The 22,212-nt window shown below is 38.8% G+C and overlaps 1 protein-coding gene across 1 annotated transcript in view; it reads right to left on the bottom strand.

Annotated features, from left to right (window-relative positions):
* Positions 1 to 22,212, bottom strand: part of CC2D2B (coiled-coil and C2 domain containing 2B) — a 170,316-nt gene that overhangs the window by 104,175 nt on the left and 43,929 nt on the right. The window contains 5 exon segments of the mRNA XM_055093218.2: positions 892 to 987; positions 3,363 to 3,428; positions 3,817 to 3,893; positions 6,135 to 6,195; positions 16,851 to 16,909. Coding sequence (XP_054949193.1) covers positions 892 to 987; positions 3,363 to 3,428; positions 3,817 to 3,893; positions 6,135 to 6,195; positions 16,851 to 16,886 — 336 coding nt within the window. The 5' untranslated portion in view covers positions 16,887 to 16,909.

The raw sequence follows: 22,212 nt of genomic DNA, 5'->3' as shown, positions 1-22,212 counted from the left end.
AAACAACAATAACAAAATGAGAATGAAAGGACTGGAGCAGAATGCAAAGAAAGGAGACTGGAAGAGACTGGGAGGTGGAAGTAGGAAGGCAAATGGGGGTCTCAGAGGGACTTGACAGGGGGACCTGAGGGATCTGGAGGGACCAAGAGGTGTCAAAAGACATTATGTAGAACTACTGAGAATAAGAGGTACTGGGTAGCAGAGGGCTCAAGAAAACTGTAGGGAGACTGGAAGGTACACAGGAATTGAAGAAAATGTCCAGGAACAAGAGCAGATAGGGAGACAAGTCAAGAGGAAATGGGAAAGACCAGTGAGGCTAAGTAGGACTGGAGGAAAGGGCAACCCCAGGGAAACAGGGAGACTACACAGTTTGAGGGGGACTGAGAGGGACTGACTAGAAGGAGGGCTTGGGATTGGGTTAGGAGGAATGAAGAATGAGGAGACCATGAGGAGTAGTAGAGATTGTGGAGAACAATGTAGGGCCCTTGGAAAGGATAGGAACAAAAAAAAAAAAAAAAAGAAAAAGAAAGAAAGAAAAAAGAAAACACAGGCTTTTGAGCTGACGGCCTAGACTTTCCAGCTGTATCAAGGCTTAACCCTCTTTGCTTGATTTTCGTTACCTGTAAAGGTAAGCATAATGCCTGCCTCACAGGGTTAAGATGAGGATTGAATGCTACAATTCGTGTTAAAAACTTAGTAATCACTGGGCATTCAGAGTGCACTCAATAAATGCTAGGTTTTATTATTATGAACAGCTTCTTAATTCAAAGAGAAGATGAAGGCACAAGAATAGAACTTCATCTCCTGTCCAAGTATTTCATTCTGCACTTTTAATAAAGAATCATTTTTTCCTGAGAGTGAGATGGTGGGAGGGAGGCAAACAAATCCAACCTGCTCTGAAGACTTGCCCAAAGCTGAACCTTCTTCACCACTCAGAATGAAAAATGAAAGACTTTCATCCAATGAGACTTCAGTCTGTGGAGACAACTATGATAAACCAGTATTTAGTGTTGAAATAAACACTTTTTCTGCTTATAAGTAAATAGTTTTCTGTAATATGGTAAACATAATTGTTATCTCTCTAGCAAACACGGAGCACCAAGGCAAACAATATCAAGGTATATTTAGCTTTGAGTCTGTTTGGTTCATGAGTTTTTATTTTTGTTTTGTTTCTAATGTTCGGGTAACTGCAAGAAAAGCCAGAATATACAGCCAGAATCTTCTCCATCTTCCCAAACTATCTCCTCACTATAGTCTGGGTGATAAGAGTTTGACCAAAATGCTGGCTCCAGTGGAACTTTCTTTTCTCTCCTTGTTTTTGGTTCTGTCCTGTTCAGGCGCACGCACACACACACACAGACACACACACACACACACACACACACACACACACACACACACACACACACACTGCCACCTCAGCCCACAATCTTTCATGGAGTTAGAAGCAATTAAAAGTCTGAAAAGTGGTATATTCTTGGTTGTAAACCCGCTGACAAAGAAGCTCTCATTTTTCACTCTTGTCTGACTCTTTGAATTGATAAATCACTTCTTTCTCACACACATATATTAAAATGAAATGTTTTAAGGAAGGCTTGGGAAAGGAATCAATTCTATAATAAGTAAAACTCATAGTTACTAGGAATGAAAGAATTTAAAATATGTAAAATATAAAATTATAAGATATAACTTTATATAAGATAATTTTATAAAATATAAAATTATAAGATTTTATCTTGTAAGATAAAAGCTTATCTTTATATTGTTTGTATCTACACTGTAGCCATCATATTAACTTAAAAGTTATTCACCTTGTAACAATGCTGCTTATATGAATTGTCAGTATATACTTTTACCCCCCATCACCTCTGCACATCTCAAAATCACTTGCTGAAATCTTCTGCTTCCTGAGCAAATATCCCTGTGTGGTAATTGGGATCGTGTTTCTTAGAAGCCAATTTCTCTTCCTTTTAACCCCTTTTCCTGATACTCAACGGATTGACCTTGACAAACTTTGTAACTCTTTATAGTTTTTACTACTCGTAGTGAAATTAAATCCAATTTAGGCATGTTTTAATTCATGTGTTGAGTGAATAACATGCACATAAACATCACTTTTTAGTCTGCTTTTACCTTTACATTTAATTAAAATAATTTTTATTAAGCACCTAAGAGGTGCTCTGTGGAGGAGCCAAAGATAAATTAAAAAAAAAACCCTTGCATTTTAAAATTTGCAGTTAAATACTCTAGGTGCTTGTGGCAGAAACTATTAGTTGCTCATTACAGTCTTTTCTCCCATCTCTAATAGTAGAACCTAGACACTTCTTCCACATTCATTTGGTGGAAATGATATGATATGCAGTTTCCTGGTCTTGTCCCCTAAAAGATCAACCTAAAATCCTTTGGTTCTTTCTTCCCCACTTCCCTTTTGCTAGCAAATGGAAAACTACAGCTTTGCCATTGGACTTACGGATGGAAACCACATATTGGAGATGGCAAAACTCTCCTATCAGCCCCGATTGCTGATTTGTTACATTAGAGAAAAAGGAAACTTCTATCTTAATGAAAACACTTTACTTTGAATCTTTTTGTTACAGCTACTTAGCTTGTCCTCTAAATAATATAACTTTCTAAAAATATGAGTTGTTTTGTCATTTCAAGTTCCAAATATGTGATTACACATTGAATTTTCAAATATTGATTACACATTAAATTAAAAATCTGTAAGTTGGATATCACCTATAACATTGTTAAAATAATTAATTGGGAGGCTATTAGACTGAAGCAGCTCTAGGGCCCTGAGTTCCTATGTAAGCAAACCAAACCCAATTCAGTGTGAATGGTCCTATCCAAGGAAACTGTAATTTTAGTTTTACCAATCAGAAACTGCCAACTAATCTCTAACTAGGAACTTTAAGGCTACTGCTCCATTCTAGTCAATCAATGTTTTCTTTGCCTTGCTTCCGCATGCACCGTTTAAAAGTTTTCCCTGCATGCCCTTTCGGTGGAGCCCTAACCATCTGCACAGTGGCACTCCTCAATTCATGGATTGTTGCCTGTTCAAATAAACTCTTTAAACTTTTAATGTTCCTAAGTTTATCTTTTAACAATATTTTATTATAATTTTTTAGGATAAAAAGTAATGCCAAGTAAGAATAGAGGGTGATTGCAAATGGGCAATCACTGATAAAGAGGAATCTTTTTTGGGTGATAAAAACTAAACTGTGGTATTGATTGAACAATTCTGTAAATTAACTAGAAATCATTGAGTCATATACACTTTAAATGGGTGAAGTTTTGCTATGTAAACTATACTTCCATAAAGCTGTTTTAAAAAGTAAAAAAAGAGAAAAGTTATTCACCTTGGACCTTTGATGTATTTCGCTATCAATGAGCTGCTCAGTTGAAGATTTTTCACTTTTATTAATCTGAAACACAACATAAATAAATCTTTACAGAAATAGACATAATTGTGCTCATAAGTCTTTTGTCCAAAATTTATAAATATCAATACTTTGCAATGTTTTTCTTTTAAAAAGTGTGGTATGTGTACATGAAATATCAGCAGACATACTGAAATGTCATTTATAATTACTATGACCAAATCACCTAGCTCTTCTTGGCTTTAGGTTTGACATTATAAGGATATTATGAGACAAAAGGAAAATATATATATATAGAGAGAGAGGAAGACTTTAGGAATTAAGGAGCTATATTAACACTGAATTTCGGCTCTTTTGACAAAGAAAACTTTATTGTGTTAAATGTCTCATTTAAATAGTAAATTTGAAAACAGGAAATTTTAAAAAGCATTACCTTAGAAATTTTTAGCTTTTCTCTCACTTTGCCTCTCAATGTCTTTGCTACATTTTGATTTTCTTCTGCATCTAAATCTATCAGGAAACCAACATAATAAAGAGTTTATGACACTTTATTATAATTAAACAACAATAGCAGCAAAAGTATTTATTAAATTCTTTAATTGCATGCATTTCTAAGCCTCATGACAATTATGAAAACTAGGTTATTATCTTATGAGAGCTTAGAATCTAAGACAAATAGATGTCCTTTCCCCTTTTCCATCTGGAATACTTTCACCCATTCAGGACTGATTTTTGTTTTTCTTTGTGACAACTTTTCTATCCTCTATCACCTTCTTTTTAATTTTTTTTATTTTTTTTGAGACAGAGTTTTGCTCTTGTCACCCAGGCTGGAGTGCAGTGACACCATCTTGGCTCACTGCAACCTCCCCCTCCCGGGTTCAAGCGATTCTCCTGCCTCAGCCTCCTGAGTAGCTGGGATTACAGGCGTGCGCTACCACACCCTGCTAACTTTCTTTTTTGTATTTTTAGTAGAGATGGGGTTTCGCCATGTTGGCCAGGCTGGTCTTAAACTCCTGACCTCAGGTGATCCACCCACCTCAGCCTCCCAAAGTCCTGGGATTACAGGCATGAGCCACCGCGCCCAGCCCTCTTTTTTAAATTTTTAATTATCATGGGTACGTAGTAGGTCTCTGTCACCTTCTTTTGTTGCTTCCTCAGCTACTGGCCAGAGCCCTTCTTTGGCCAAAAACAAAACAAAACAAAACAAAACAAAAACAAAGCTCAGATTTTAAAAATCTGTGAGACATCTCTGTGAAGTATACTAATACAAAAATATCAAAGCCTGGTTACTTGAATTTTATTAAACTGAAAAGACAGGAATCTAAAAAAGAAGAGTGATAAGTCTCTGGATACCCATTTTAATTATGATAGTTTTGTAAAATCATTATAACACTTCTGACCCCTACTTTTTCCAGCTATTAGAGAAAAGGAAAGTTTCGAGGGTATAAAGGAGGCTTATGCCTGCAATCTCAGCATTTTGGGAGGCCGAGGCAGGAGGATTGCTTGAGTCCAGGAGTTTGAGACCAGCTTGCGCAACATAGCAAGACCCTGTCTCCACACACACACACACACACAAAAATTTGGGGGCTGGGCACAGTGGCTCACGCCTGTAATCCCAGCACTTTGGGAAGCCGAGGCGGGCAGGTCAGGAGTTCGAGACCAGCCTGACCAACATGGAGAAACCCCATCTCTACTAAAAATACAAAATTAACTGGGCGTGGTGGCACATGCCTGTAATCCCAGCTATTTGGGAGGCTGAGGCAGGAGAATTGCTTGAACCCGGGAGGTGGAGGTTGCGGTGAGCCGAGATCACGCCATTGCACTCCAGTCTGAGCAATAAGAGCAAAACTCCATCTCAAAAAAAAAAAAAATAACATACATGCCTATAGTCCCAGCTACTTGAGAGGCTGAGGTGGGACCACCGCTTGAGCCCAGAAGTCTGAGGCTGCAGTGAGCTATGATCGCACTACTTCACTCCAGCCTTAGGCAACAGAGCAAGACTCTGTTTCTTAAAAAAAAAAAAAAAAAAAGTCTCAAGCCCTTGTGTGTACTCCAAGCCATGTGTTATTTTCTGCTCGTTTGCTGGATGGAATGAAAGAGATCATGCAAGATCATGCAATCCTAGGTACAGTAAAAAATTGAGGACCTATTGATCACTTTGCCTTGCTTTTTACTTTTTCTATTCCCTGCCTTTGAGTGCTTAAAGGTTACATAGAAGTTTGTAGAAGTAAAGGGTAAGCATAAAGCTAAATAACTAACTATAGGTCATGAGAATCTTCATGTTTAACCACAGTATTCCTTGGTAAAATTTAAAAATTACTAGTTGGTTTTGTTTATACTCTATTCCCATAACTTAGAATGGCAGATGGCATATAATACATGCTCAATAAATATTTGCTTGATGAATGAACCAGAGCTCAACCATTATTTGTGTATTTTCCTCCCTGAGATTTGAAGTTTGCTGAAGCAGGTTCTGCACCTATGTATCTTTGTGGTCTAAAACAGTCTCACCACCAGTGGCGTCTCCATGTTTGCAGTGACAAAAAGAAAATGAAATTCAGGTTTATTACATCCATTGACTTTTCTATTTCCTTATGCCCATCTTGTTTTATTTAGGAAGTTTAATTTCTCTTTAAACTGATTCCTTAGGAAATTTGTGTTCCCAGCTGAAACCCTGGCACAGGATTAATCATTTACATCTTTAAAAATAAAAATGAAGAGTATCAGAGTTATGGTATACTTATTGAGAACCTTTTTGGAGATGCTTGTCTATAATTTCTTCAGCTGTAATATTATCCATCTCTTCTGACATCTGCAAAAAAAGCAGGGAGGGTTAAACTTGCATCTTGTTTTGTCACTGAACATCTTTTATTATTATTATTATTATACTTTAAGTCCTAGGGTACATGTGCACAACATGCAGGTTTGTTACATAGGTATACATGTGCCATGTTGGTTGCTGCACCCATCAACTCGTCATTTACATTAGGTATATCTCCTAATGCTATCCCTCCCCCAGCCCCCCACCCTCCGACAGGCCCTAGCGTGTGATGTGCCCCGCCCCGTGTCTATGTGTTCTCGTTATTGAACATCTTTTCAAATATTCGTCAGCCCTTTGAACATCATCTCCTTTAAAATGCCAGTTCACAGATTTTGCTTGTTTTCTTAAATTTCACCTTTTTGTCAATTTGTATAAGCTCTTTATATATGGTGAAATTACTCTCTCTTAGGAGGTAAAGCAAGGTGGCTGGATAGAATCCTCCAGCAATCATCTGCACTGCAGGAACAACAAATTGAACAACTATCCACATAAGAAGCACCTTCACAAGAACCAAAAATCAGGTGAGCAATCATAGTGCCTGGTTTTAACATCATGTCAAGGAAAGAGGCACTGAAGAGAGTAGGAAAGACGATCTTGAATTGCCTATACCACCTCTCTCTCATCCCCAGGCAGCATGGCAGGAAGAGAGAATCTGTGCACTTTGAGGAGGGAGAGTTAAGTGATTGGGGGACTTTGCATTGGAACTCACTGCTCCCCTAACATAGCAGAAAGCAACACAGGGCAGAATTTGGCCAGTGCCCACAGAGGGAGCACTTAGACAAGTGCTAGCCAGACGGGAACTGTCCATCCCAGCAGTCAGAACCTGACTTCCAGCTAGCCCCACCACCATTGGCTAAAGCACTCTGGGGTCCTAATAAATTTGAAAGGCAGTCTAGCCCACAAGGACCACAATTCCTGGACAAGTCCTGGTACTGTGCAGGGCTCACAGCCAGTGGACTCAGGGTGACACGATCCAGTGAGACACCAGCTGGGGCAGCCAAGGGAGTGCTTGCATCACCCCTCCCCCAACTTCAGGCAGTACAGCTCACAGCTCCAGGAAAAGACGGAAGAGCAAAGAGTACTTTGTCTTGCAACTTGGATACCAGCTCAGCCACAGTAAAAGCACCAAGCAGAGTCCTAAAGCCCCCACTCCTGGCACTATCTCCCAGATAATATTTTTAGACGGACACCGGGCCAGAAGAGAACCCACTGCCCTGAAGGAAAGGTTACAATCCTGGCAGAATTCACCATCTGCTGACTAAAGAACCCTTGGGCCTTGAATAAACATCAGTGGTAGCCAGTCAGTAGTCACCACGACCTTGGGCGAGACCCAGTATTGTGCTGGCTTCAGGTGTGACCCAGCACATTTCCACCTGTGGCGGCCACAGTGAGAGACACCTTCTGCTTGAGGAAAGGAGGAGGAAGAGTAAAATGACTTTGTTTTGCAACTTGGTGATATGATTAGGCTTTGTGTTCCCACCCAAATCTCATCTTGAATTGTAATCCCCAGGTGTTGAGGGCGAGACCGAGTGGGAGGTGATTGGATCATGGGGGTGGTTTCCCCCATGCTGTTCTCATGATAGTGAGTGAGTTTTCACGAGATCTGATGGTTTTACAAGCGTCTGGTATTTGCCCGGCTTGCATTTCTCTCTCCTGCCACCATGTGAAGAAGGTCCTTGCTTCCCCTTCGCCTTCCACCATGATTCTAAGTTTCCTGAGGCCTTCCCAACCATGTGGAACTGTGAGTCAATTAAACCTCTTTCCTTTATAAATTACTTTTTAAAGGGTACTATCTTTATAGCAGTGCGAGAATGGACTACACACTTGGGTATCCAGCTCAGCCACAGTCAAATAAAGTGTATCAAGCAGACTCCTAAAGTCTCTGATTCCAGACCTTAGGTCTTGGTGGGCATTTCTAGACCCATCCTGGGCCAGAAAGGAACCTGCGGCTCTGGCGGGAGAGAACCAGGCTTGGTAGGACTCACCAACTGCTGACTAAAAACCCCTTGGGCCTTGAATAAACATCAGTGGTAGTCAGGGTATAGTCACCACTGGCCTGGTGCAGTGGTGCCCATAAGCAGATAGCCCTTTTGCTTGAGGAAAGAAAAGGGAAAAGCAGAGAGGACTTAGTCTTACAACCTGGGTGCCAGTTCAGCCCCAGTAAAATGAAGCACCAAACAAATTCCTAAAACCCCTGACCCCAGGCCCTCACACTTCAATGGCATTTCTAAACCCACCCTGGGCCAGAAGGGAACCTGCTTCACTGGAAGGAACCTGCTTCACTGAACGGGAAGACCTAGTCCTGGCAGGATTCATCATTTGCTCACTAAATAGCCCTTGGGGCTTGAATAAACATCAAGACTCTCAGGACTCTCACCAACAGGCCTTGGATGAGACCTAGCACTATGCTGGCTTCAGGTATGACCCAGCACAGTCCCAGTGGTAGTGGCCATGGGAGTGTCTGCATCACTCCTTCCCCAACTCCAGGCAGCTCAGCATGGAGAGAGAAAGACACTTTGTTTGGGGAAAAGGGAATAGAACAAGAAACCCTGCCTGGTAATCCAGGGAATTCTCCCTGATCTCCTTGGTCTTCTCCCAAGACCACCAAGGCAGTACCTCTACAAGTCTGCAAGAGTCAGCACATTACTGGACTTGGGGTGCCCCTTAATGCATTTATGGTTGCATGACCAAATAACTGGATCACAACACTCAAAATTATCTTTGAATACTTACTAATCCTTCTCTAGAAAGTTGGGTACAAACAAACCCAGACTGCAAATATTAGAATAAATATCTAACTATTCAATGCCCTGACATTGATGAACACCCACAAGCTTCAAGACCATCCAGGAAAACATGACTTCTCCAAATAAACTAAATAAGGCACCAGTGACCAATTCTGGAGTAACAGAAATATGTGATCTTTCAGGCAGTGAATTCAAAGTAACTGTTTTGAAGAAGCTCAGTGAAATCCAAGGTAAGACAGAGAAAGAATTCAGAATGTTATGAGACAAATTTAACAAAGAGATAGAAATAATTAAAAAGAATCAAGCAGAAATTCCGGAGCTGAAAAAATCAATTGAAAAAATGAAGAATGCATCAGAGTCTCCCAACATTAGAATTGATCAAGCAGAAGAAAGAATCAGTAAGCTTGAAGACAGGCTATTTGAAAATACACAGTCAGAGGAGACAAAAGAAAAAGAATAGAAAATAATGAAGCATGCCTATGGTAGCTAGAAAAAAAGCCTCAAAAGGGCAAATCTAAGAGTTATTGGCCTTAAAGAAGAGGTAGAGAGAGAGACTGGAGTAGAAAGTTTATTCAAAAGATAATAACACTTTCCAACCTAGAGAAAGATGTTAATATTCAAATACAAGAAGGCTTTAGAAAATTGAGCATATTTAACCCAATGAGACTACCTCAAGATATTTAATAATCAAACTCCCAAAGGTCAAAGATAAAGAAATAATCCTAAAAGCAGCAAGGGAAAAGAAAAATAATAACATAAATTGGAACTCCAATACATCTGGCAGCACATTTCTCAGTGAAAACCTTACAGGCTAAAAGGAAGTGACAGAATCTATTTAATGTGCTGAAGGAAAAAATTTTTATCCTAGAAAATTGTATCCAGTGAAAATATCGTCAAAGATGAAGGAGAAATTGAGACTTTCCAAGACAAACAAAAGCTGAGGGATTTTGTCAACACCAAATCTGTTCTGCAAGAAATGTTGAAGGGACTTCTTCAATCTGAAAGAAAAGGACATTAATGAACAGTAAGAAATCATCTGAAGGTACAAAACTCTCTTGTAATTAGGTATACAGACAAATACAGAATATTATAACACCATAATTGTGGTGTGTAAACTACTCATATCTTGAATGGGAATACTGAAAGTTGAATCTATCAAAAATAATAACTACAACAACTTTTAGGCTGGGCACGGTGGCTCACACCTGTAATCCCAGCACTTTGGGAGGCTGAGGTAGGCGGAACACTTGAGGTCAAGAGTTCAAGATCCGCCTGGCCAATATGGTGAAACCCCGTCTCTACTTAAAAATACAAAAATTAGCCAGGTGTGGTGGTGTGCGTCTGTAACCCAGCTACCTGGGAGGCTGAGGCAGGAAAATCATCTGAATCCAGAGGTGGAGGCTGCAGTGAGCCGAGACCATGCTGCTGCACTCCAGCCTGGGTGACAGGGCAAGACTGTCTCAAAAATAATAACTGCAATAACTTTTTAAGACACAGACAGTATAAGAAGATATAAATAGAAACAAAAAGTTAAAAAGCAGGGGGGATAAAGTTAAAGGGTAGAGTTTTAATTAGTTTTCTCCTTGTTTGTTTGTTAGTTTGTTTTTGCAATAAGAGTTAAGTTGTCATCAATTTGAAATAATGGGTTGTAAGATGTTGTTTGTAGGCCTCATTGTAACATCAAACAAAAAACCTACCATAGATACACAAAAAATATAAAGCAAGGAGTTAAAACATACCACCAGAGAAAATTGCTTTCACCAAAAACAGAAGACAGACGAACGGACGGAAGGAAGGAAGGAAGGAAGACAGAACAACCAGAAAACAAACAACAGAATGGCAATAGTAAAGTCCTTGCTTATCAACAACAACATTGAATATAAATGGACTAAACTCTCTAATCAAAAGACATAGAGTGGCTGAATGGATAAAAAAATCAAGACTCAATGACCTGTTGCCCGTAAGAAACACATTTCACCTACAAAAACACATAAACACTGAAAAGGATGAAAAAAGATAGTCCATGCAAATGGAAACCAAAAAAGAGCAGGAATAGCTATAATTATATCAGATAAAATAAATTTCAAGACAAAAACAGACAAAGAAGGTCACGATATAAAAGGGATCAATTCATCAAGAGGATGTCATAATTGTACATACATATGCTCCCAACACTGAAGCACCCAGATACATAAAACGAATATTATTAGAGCTAAACAGAGAGATAGACAACCAATGCAGCAATAGTTGGAGACTTCAACAGCCCACTTTCAACACTGAACAGATCATCCAGACAGAAAATCAACCAAAAAATATCAGACCTTATCTACACTAAAGACCAAATGGACCTAACAGATATTTATAGAATGTTTCATCCGACGGCTGAAGAATATACATTCTTCTCTTCACCACATGGATCATTCTCAAGAATAGACCATATGTTAGCCCACAAAATACATCTTTAAAAATTCAAAAACTTTGAAATCATATCAAGTATCTTCTCTGATTACAATGGAATAAAATTAAAAGTCAATAACAAGAGGAACTTTGGAAACTATACAAACACATGGAAATTACACAGTATGCCTCTGAATGACCAGTGGCTCAACGAAGAAATTAAGAAAATTCCTTGAAACAAATGAAAATTGAAACACAACATACCAAAACCTATGGGATACAGCAAAAGCAGTACTAAGAGGAAAGTTTACAGCAATAAGTGTCTATGTCAAAAAATTTTTTAAAAGAAAAAAAATTAAAATAACCTAATGATGCGTCTTAAAGAACTAGAAAAGCAAGAGCAAATCGAACCCAAAATTCATAGAAGAAATAGTAAAAACAAGAGCAGGAAATAAATCACATTAAAATAAAAAAATACAAAACACCAATGAAACAAAAAGTTGTTTTTTTGAAAAGTTAAACAAAATTGACAAATCATTAGCCAGACTCACTAAGACAAAGAGAGAGAAAACCCAAATAAATAAAATCAGAAATGAAAAAGGAGACATTATAGCTGATACTGCAGAAATTCAAAGGATCCATTAGAGGCTACTATGAGAAATTATATGCCAATAAATTTAAAAACCTAGAAGAAATGAATAAATTCCTAGACACATACAACCTACCAAGATTGAACCATGAAGAAATCCAAAACTTGAATAGACCAATAATAAGTAACAAGATCAAAGCCATAATAAAAAGTCTCCAAGCAAAGAAAAGCCTGGGACCTGATGGCTTCCCTGCTAAATTTTGGCAAACATTTAAAGAACTAATATCAATCCTACTCAAACTGTTCCAAAAAACAGAGGACAAGGGAATACTTCCAAACTCATTCTACAAGGCCAGTATTACCCTGATACTAAAACCAGACAAAGTGACATCAAAAAAAGAAAACTACAGGCCAATGTATCTGATGAACATTGATGCAAAAATCCTCAACAAAATACTAGCAAGCCGAATTCAACATCATATTAAACAGATCATTCATCGTGACCAAATGAGATTCATCACAGGGATACAAGGGTGGTTCAACATACACAAATCAATCAATGTGATACATTATACCAACAGAATGAGAGACAAAAACCATATGATTATTTCAATTGATGCTGAAAAAGCATTTGATAAAATTCAACATCGCTTCATGAAAAAACCTTCAAAAAACTGGGTATATAAGAAACATACCCCAACGCACTAAAAGCCATATGTGACAGACCCACAGCTAATGTTATAGCAAACAGGGAAAAACTGAAAGCCTGTCCTCTAAGATCTGGAACAAGACAAGGATGCCTACTTTCACCACTGTTGTTCAACATGTACTCAAAGTCCTAGCTAGAGCAATCAGACGAAAGAAATAAAGGGCATCCAAATTGGAAAGAAAGAACTCAAGTTATCCTTGTTTGGAGATGATATAATTATGTATTTAGAAAAATATAAAGACTTCACAAAAAAACAATTAGAAATGATGAACAAATTCAGCAAAGTTGCAGGATACAAAATTGATATACAAAAGTCAGTAGCATTTCTATATGCCAACAGCAAACAATCTGAAAAAGAAATCTAGAAAATAATCCCACTTACAATAGTTACAAATCAAATTAAATACCCAGGAATTAACTTAATCAAATAAGTAAAAGATGTCCACAATGAGAACTATAAAATGCAAGAAACTGAAGAGGATACACAAAAAATGGAAAGATATTTCATGTTCATAGATTGGAAGAATCAATATTGTTAAAATGTCCATTCTATTCAAAGCAATCTACATATTCAATCCAATCCCTATCAAAATACCAAGAACGTTCTTCACAAAAATAGAAAAAGTAATCCTAAAATTTATAGGGAACCTAAAAAGACTCATAATAGCCAGAGCTATCCTGAGCAGGAAAACACAAGACTCGAGAAATCACATTACCTGACTCTATTAGTCCATTCTCACGCTGTTATGAAGAAATACCTGAGACTGGGTAATTTATAAAGGAAAGAAGTTTAATTGACTCACAGTTCCGCATTGCTGGGGAGGCCTCAGGAAACTTGCAATCATGGCAGAAGGCAAAGGAGAAGCAGGCACCTTCTTTACAGGGCAGCAGGACAGAGTGAGTGCAAGCAGGGGAAATGCCAAACACCTATAAAACCATCAGATCTTGTGAGACTCACTCACTCACTATAACAAGAACAGCATGGGGGAAACCACTCCCGTGATCCAATTCCCTCCATCTGGTCCCCCCATTGACACTTGGGGATTATGGGGATTATAATTCCAGATGAGATTTTGGATGGGGACATGGCCAAACCATATCACTGACTTCAAATTGTACTACAAAGCTATACTAAAAGCCAAACCATACCACTGACTTCAAATTGTGCTACATAGCTGTACTAAACAAAACAGCATGGCACTGGCATTAAAATACACACACACACACACACATGCACACACACACACACATCAATGGAACAAAATAAAGAAACCAAAAATAATTCTATACATCTACAATGAAATCATTTTCAACAAGGTGCCAAAAATACACATTGGGAAAAGACAATCTCTTTAATAAAGGGGGCTGGGAAAGCTGGATATCCATATGCAGAAGAATGAAACTGGACCCCTATCTCTCACCATATACAAAAATCAAATCAAAATGAATTAAAGACTTAAATCTAAGATCTGAAAGTATAAAACTACTAAAAGAAAAATTGGGGAAACTCTCCAGGACATTGGTCTGGGCAAAGATTTCTTAAGTAATACCCCAAAAGCACAGGCAATCAAAGCAAAAAATGGACAAATGGGATCACATCAAGTTAAAAAGCTTCTGCAAAGTAAAGGAAACAATCAACAAAGAAACAGCCCTTAGAATGGGAGAAAATATATGCAAACTATGTATCTGATAAGGGATTAATAACCAAAATATACAAGGAGCTCAAACAACTCAATAGGAAAATGTCTAATAATCTGATTTAAAAATGGGCAAAAGATCTACATAGATATTTCTCAAAAGAAGACATACAAATGGCAAACAGGTATATGAAAAGATGCTCAACATCATTGACCATTAGAGAAATGCAAATCAAAACTACAATGAGACATCATCTCACTCACTTAAAATGGCTTTTAACCAAAAGACAGGCAATAATGAATGCTGGCAAAAGCATTGAGAAAGGGCAACCCTAATACACTGTTGGTGGGAATGTAAATTAGTACAGCCACTACGGAGAACAGTATGGGGTTCCTCAAAAAACTGAAGATATAGCTACCATATGATCCAGCAATTCCACTGCTGGGTATATACTCAAAGGAAAGAAAATCAGTATATTGAAGACATACCTGCACTCCCATGTTTGTTGCAGCACTGTTCACAAGAGCCAAGATTTGGAAGCAACCTAAGTGTCCATCAACAGATAAATGGATAAAGAAAATGTGGTATATATATATATGCAATGGAGTACTATTCTTCCATAAAAAAAAGAATGAGATCCTATCACTTGCAACATCTTGGATGGAACTGGAGGTCATTATGTTAAGTGAAATAAGTCAGGCACAGAAAGAAAAACTTTGCATATTCTCACTCATTTGTGAGAACTGAAAATTAAAACAATTGAACTCACGGAAATAGAGAGTATAATGATGGTTTCCAGAGACTGGGAAAGGTATTGGGTGGGGGGCAGGGAATGGGGAAGGTTAATAAGTACAATGCAATGAATACGATCTAGTATTTTACAGCACAAAAGGGTGGCTATGGTCAACAATAATTTATAGTACATTTTAGAATAACTGAAAGAATACAATTGGAATGTTTATAACACAAAGAAATGATAAAAATGCTTGAGGTAATGAATAACCCATTTACCCTGATGTGATTATTACACATGGTATGCCTGTATAAAAATATCTCATGTACCCCATACCTATATATACCTACTGTGTATACATAAAAATTAAAAATTTCCAAAAAGAAATTGTTCTCTGGAATATAAAAAAGGCCTTTTAGTGATAAAATCCAAGAGTTAGTTCTTAGTGTTCATGTATTACCACTTCATGTACCTTTTAAGAAGGTCAAGTGAGATCAGACATATATGAAAATACTTTGAAAATTCAATGCTATACTAGTTTTAGCTATTACTTGATTTATTACCCTGCAGCGTGTGGCAACGTTCAGCAACCTTATTTTTTGAAAACTTTATATATCCTTGCCCTCTACCCTTCTACCTCTGTGGCCACTTATTTCTGTATCCTTCAATGGTCATACGTCTTCATATCCTAAATGTTGGGTACATTCCAAAGCTTTGGAGGGTGCACATATTCCCATGGATTCCCAAATCTGTGTCTCCAGCCTTCACTCTCCTAAGCATCAAAATCATATTTCTAGCTGACTTATGGTAATTCTAGTTGAATGTTGTATCATCAACAAAAATTCAGTATGTTAAAATAAGCATTTCTTTTCCAGTTTTTATAAACCTCAATATTCTATAGGTAAACTATTCTAGCAATGTTAAACCCTTTTTAGAATGATATGGTTATAAGTTTCTTTTTAATTTTAATGCTAAAAAATATAATAGCAAAGACTCCTGAAATAACAACTGTACATGCTAACCAAACTAATGTGCAGTTGGAAATCTCAAGCTTTCTAATCACAGTAAAAACATGAATTTGTGTCAAAAACCAAAGCAGGCTATTGACATGATCACAGTTAAAATATCATAAAAAGAGCCCAGTCTATAAACTTTCCGAAAAAACTTCAAAATCTACTATTCGTTCTTGTACCACTATTAAAAACTACTGAATAAGGTCAACACAGACTACAATGTTCCCTTACATCTTATTCAACCTTCAGTACCTACCTCAAGACAATAAAAAATACCTAATTCTACTCTTGACCAGGGGATAGCAACCCTTAAGGTATGATGGAACAATTCTGGCAAGTAACTGATAGAGGGTCTCCCTTATTAGTTCCCAAATATCTTGCCCACCATTCCCAGAATCCTGTATACTTTTTCATAAGTTCTCATTTCCATCTAGAAGGTAGGGATAAAATGTGAATCTTAATTGCAGTTACTCTAAGAGACATGTAAATATTGCTTCTATATAGATTTAACTCACTGACAAACATCTTTTTTAACAAAGCAGGGAATGGCTTGTTGGCTAGGTGAGAGAACATATAAACAAATAGATATTGAAGTAAGAGATTAAATAAATACATACATAAATAATTCATCTTATTAAATAACTTACAGACCAAATAAGAATACAATTCATCCCTAAACTCTCCTATTGTTTCTTTTTTTACATATGAATTTATGATTTGTATATAGAAACAAATGTATCACATTTATCAGGATTATCCCCCATTTACAACAGGGCTATTTGGAATAATCAAAATATTATAAACTCCATTAATACCTTACCTTTTTAAAAATATCTTCTCTTTGAGATTTTTTCATGATGGTCCTTTTATTTCAACTTTCTAAATAAATAAGAAATATTATTGAGAATGACATATCATAAGAAAACTGACTTGTGATACTTGAGGTTAAAAGTATGCTTTTTAAATTTTTTAATTTAACAAGAAACAAAACAGATATACTATCACTTTTACTATTTCATATTTGTATTTGGTCACCTTCAGTATTTAATAGAAATCCCGGTTAATGCAATAAGATGTGCAAAAGAAGGAAGTAAAAGGTGTAACTCTTAGAAGAGGAAAACAAAATTATCATTGTTTGTAGATGATAGGTTTTTATACATGAAAAACCCAAAAGACTAAATAAAGTTTAGACATAATTAGAAAATTGGAATTGGCAGAATACAAGAGAATATATGTAAAAGTCAGTATCTTCCCTACATGCTAATGTACTAGAAAAAAATCACTTTCACAAAAAGGGTACTGAAAAAAACTTCAAGATACTAAGGAATTATTTTAATTAAAATATGTATGAATTCCCTTCCCCCCAAAAGTATAAAACTTTGCAGTAAGAAAAAAAAGGATCTGATTAAATATACATTTGATCTTAGCCAAAAGGCCAAGAAGCAATGATTAAATATAGATATTCTATGGAGGCAGGGAAATTGATTAAAAGGCTATTAATAGATACTAGAGATCTATTTGGATGTTTGTCTCCTCCAAATCTCATGTTGAAATGTGATTCCCAATAATGGACATGTGGCCTGGTGGGAAGTGATTGGATTGTGGGGGTGGATACCTCATGGTTGGCTTAGCACCATCCCCTTCATGATGAGTTCTTGCTCAGTTAGTTCACATGAGATCTAGTTGTTTAAAAGAGTCTGTCTAGGACCTCCCCCCTCCTTCCTTTATTTCCTCTCTTGCCATGTGACATGCTGGCTCCCCTTCCCTTCCACCATGATTGTAAGCTCCCTGATGCCCTCACCAGAAGCAGATGTTAGAGCCATGCTTATATAGCCTGCAGAACTGTGAGCCAATTAAAACTCTTTTCTTTATAAATTACCCAGTATTCTTCTATTGCAACGCAAGAATGGCCTAATACAAGAGTATCATTCAACATGACGGTTAAATGCAAGTTCATGCAATTCCCCAGACATTTGTAGAAATTAGAATGCCACACAAGTTTTTGTTTATCTGTTTGTTTTTTAGAGACAGGGTCTCACTCTTTCACCCAGGCTGAAGTGCAGTGGCATGATGACAGCTCATTACAGCCTTGAACTCCTGGGCTCAAGCGATCCACCTGCTTCCACCTCTTGAGTAGCTAGGACTACAGGCATGTGTCTCTAAGGCTCGGCTAATTATTATTATTGTTATTATTATGTACAGACAGGGTCTCGCTGTGTTGCTCAGGCTGGTCTCAAACTCTTGGCCTCAAGCAATCCTCCTGCCTCAGCCTCCCAAAGCATTGGAATTATAGGCATGAGCCACTGCGCTTTGCCTAAACAAATTTCTAAATCAATTCTGCGGGCACAAGACTATGTGGATCCCTGAATCAGCACAGACTTCTTTTTGGCACAATTTTCAGTCACCTTGGTTACTTCTGTCACAGGCCATTTGGTTTCAGGAGTGCTAGCAAAATAAAACCACAGAAAAACCTCTAGCATGTGGAAATGGTTACACAATGCATATCTTAGTATATAGTAACATATCTTTAATTGTGATCCAATCAGAAAATTGGTTCCCTTTAATCTTCCCCTGGCTCTTGTTAGAAATATTTCTAAATGTATTAATGCACTTTCCTTCCTTAGCAGATCTGAATTCAGACCAAAATCCAATTTTATCTTTATCTCAGTTCATCTATTGTCACATAGTATGATGACACCTTTCTGAACTCTCTTATAGCAATGTTTCTTAAATGATGCCTTCCAGACTTAATTTGAATTAGGATGCTATGTCCAGAATTAAGGTCTCATTCACAGTTATGATGTAATTAAGGCAACAATACATTTTGTAAAAATAATCTATTACATATATAGCACCAGCTACCCTTTATTGTTATTAGGATATGGAAGAAGTGGAATTTAACTTAACAATTCTTTACTTAGTTAAGAGGAATATAGCATTATTTCACAGTGTTCTACAAAAAACATTATGTGACTTCCATGTATTGCATTAACTGGCAAGTTTAAAAATTAACTTAACTGTTATCTTGTTTTCCAAAATCAAAACTTAGGAACAAATGGCGTGACAAAAGATTTTCTGATCTGTGAATTTATTTAAGTCTTCGAAAGGCAACAAAACTAAATCACCCACTGCTCTCAGGACCAGTTCCCAAGTCATCATGTCCTGCTCCTGTAGATCAAGAAAGATTTGGGCCCACTTCTCTATCTTGGGACTTCTGGTACATGAAAACTAATGTGGAAACAGGTTACAAAAACTATCATATTATATTTTGAAAATTTACATCTAACACGCACCATGCAACGTAGTTTTGCTACTCAAAGGTGAATTACAAGATTTATAAAAATGTATTAATTCTTAGAGCAACCACTGGCCAGGAGGCCCAGAAGCTCTAAACAAGTACTGTTTTTTATTCAAACCTGAAGATGTATCTCTGTGTCTATACTTATAGCCTCAATTAGAGAGAAAGTCAACCAGGAGGCCTTTTCTGAAAGTGAAGCCAAAAAACCCTCACATCACTTCCCCATCTAAGCCGCAGTGACCACTCTCCAACATTGACCACTCTCCAACATAACCCCTCAACTATAGCTGGATGGAGTTCTTGTTTATTCTCCCTGGCATCTCCATCCTTTAATTTTTACAACTTCCCCGCAAATGGATAGCATTCCGTGTTTCTAAGGCTGATTCAAACTCCACGTCTTTCAGGAAGATTTTTCTAACTCTGTCTCTTGATCTCCAACAGCATTTGTGGTTCATAATGCGAATTTTTGTTCATTACATTCTACCTTGCAAGTTCATCTTTCTGCTTATCCTAATGTGAAGATCAGGACTAAGGCAAGGTGTTCAGCACACACAGTAGGCACTGAATTAATAATATGCCGACCCGTATTTGATGCAAATCAAACACTGCTCTCGAGTGATTTTCAATTCTACTCATTCCCAAATTGGCTAACGAACGGGTCGGCCAGGCCCCCGAACTACAAGTCCCAACGGCCTGCGCGGCCCCGGCTCCGGTTATCCCAGCCCAGCTAGTTCTGCCCATGCAGCAGAGCTCCACAAAAGTGCGGGAATGTCTGACAGGGAAGAATCAGAGAAACCTTCACCAGCAGCCCGACATTCACCTGGACGGACAGTGCACTTTTCTTACGTCTGGGCAGGGAAGGCAGGGCGCACCATCTACCGCAGGCTAGGATAATCACCAACCGCCCCACCACACCCTGCGCCAGCCCTACGGCGCCCGCGGGCTGCAAGTCGCGGCGACCCAGGAGCATGCGCGCTGCCGCCCCTGGCCTGCCAGGACCCAGAGGGAGCGGAGCACGCGCCTTCGGGAATCTTCGGTGCGCCAAGTCTGTTCGCCGCCGGGGTCTATCACCCCCGCCCCTCGCCTCTGCCCGTGAGCGTGTGAGTTGTAGCGTCCCCTGGGGTCTGTTCTGGAGGAGGCCTGAGAGCGGGGTTGCCTGGGGCGTGGGTCTCTCATCCCTCTCGTCCTGGTGAAGAAGAAGAGTATACCCAGCGGGTGAGTACCGGCCGCGAGCTCCCGGGTGAGCGGGCGTCCCCGGGGAGGACGCTGCGGGGCGCCGCTGTGGCAAGAGCGGTCGCCCGCGCAGGGCGTGGAGGCGCGAGGCCGGGGGACGCCAGCCGGCAAGTTGCACGGGTTGCAGCGCCCCGGGACCTACTTTCTCTTTGCCGTCGTCCCTGCCTTGCTAGGAAAAGAGGGGAGCTTTGACTTCAGGTGATTTCCTTTGTGGCTTACAAAAGAGCCCCTAAATATGTAAGCGGTTCCTTTTATTTCCAGAGCTTGCTGTTAGCGTACTAATGTACTATGTTTAAAGTCTTAAATAGGGCATGGCAGACACGCTCACCCATGTGTCGTCATTCATCGCTTAATAAACAGAGTACGGCTCTCATTGTTTTTCTTTTTCCCATTGCCTCGCTCCGAGTTAAAATAACGAGATAAACTAAACGTGATGCGGTTGGGAACTTGTTCAGGGAAACCGGCTGGGGCGAACTTCGGAAACTTGCTAGTGTAGAGAGCCGCACGGTGGTGGTTTGTATGCTTTCACTCATTCAGGCTTTCCACAGTGTTTAACTGCGTTCTGTGTCAGGCATTATGCCCCAACAGTCGTCCTGTGTAAGCCTTCCATGCATTTTTAAGCTTTGCTTTTATTTTCTAAATGTACATGTTAATAGAGAATAAACATTATTGACCTCTTTATTCTGATATTAATTGCCTAAGTTTCGTAGGATTGTCTTTATTTTTTAATAGTATGGTGACCAAAAGTAATACTAGTGTTTAACCTTAGTAAGCAAAATAAAGTCCCAGTGTCTCTGACAGCTTGGCACAGTTTCATTTGAGACCATAAATCCCACCCTGTCTATAGTCTCTGTCATACTTGGTAACAACCCAGATAATTTATCCCTTCTCGCAGCCTCATTCCCACACCTTCTCCATCTGCTGATCGTCTCACTATCCGCCTTCTTCTGGAAACTGTAAACTCTTTTTCTAGACTCCCCATATGTAAACCCCTCTATATCTTTTTTTAAATTTATATATATATATATTTTATCATACTTTAAGTTCCAGGGTACATGCGCACAACGTGCAGGTTTGTTACATATGTATACATGTGCCATGTTGGTGTGCTGCACCCATTAACTCGTCATTTACATTAGGTATATCTCCTAATGCTATCCCTCCCCCTCCCCCCATTCCACAACAGGCCCTGGTGTGTGGTGTTCCCCTTCCTGTGTCCAAGTGTTCTCATTGTTCAATTCTCATATGAAATACTATGCAGCCATAAAAAATGATGAGTTCATGTCATTTGTAGGGACATGGATGAAGCTGGAAACCATCATTCTCAGCAAACTATCGCAAGGACAAAAAACCAAACACCACGTGTTCTCACCCCTCTATGTCTTTATATCTTCTTGTTCACAAAACATTCCTCCTTGTGATATTGGGTACCTGGCTGTCTCCTGAAGACACTGCTTTCCCAGCAATTCACCACAGCGAAAGCCGTGCCTGCCCGCGCCCCCCGCCCCCTAGAGGTGGTATCTGTATTCGCCATTTCCTCATGGCCATTGCTAGGCCATTCCATCCCACTCCAGGACCCAGAGCTGGTATCTGTATTCGCCATCTCCTCATGGCCATTGCTACGCCATTCCATTCCACCCTTGTAAAACTT

Source organism: Pan paniscus, chromosome 8 (assembly GCF_029289425.2).
Source record: "Pan paniscus chromosome 8, NHGRI_mPanPan1-v2.0_pri, whole genome shotgun sequence".
NCBI classification, from domain to species: Eukaryota; Metazoa; Chordata; class Mammalia; order Primates; family Hominidae; genus Pan; species Pan paniscus.
Note: the sequence above shows the minus strand (reverse complement) of the source record. Positions and strands in the feature narration are given on the sequence as shown.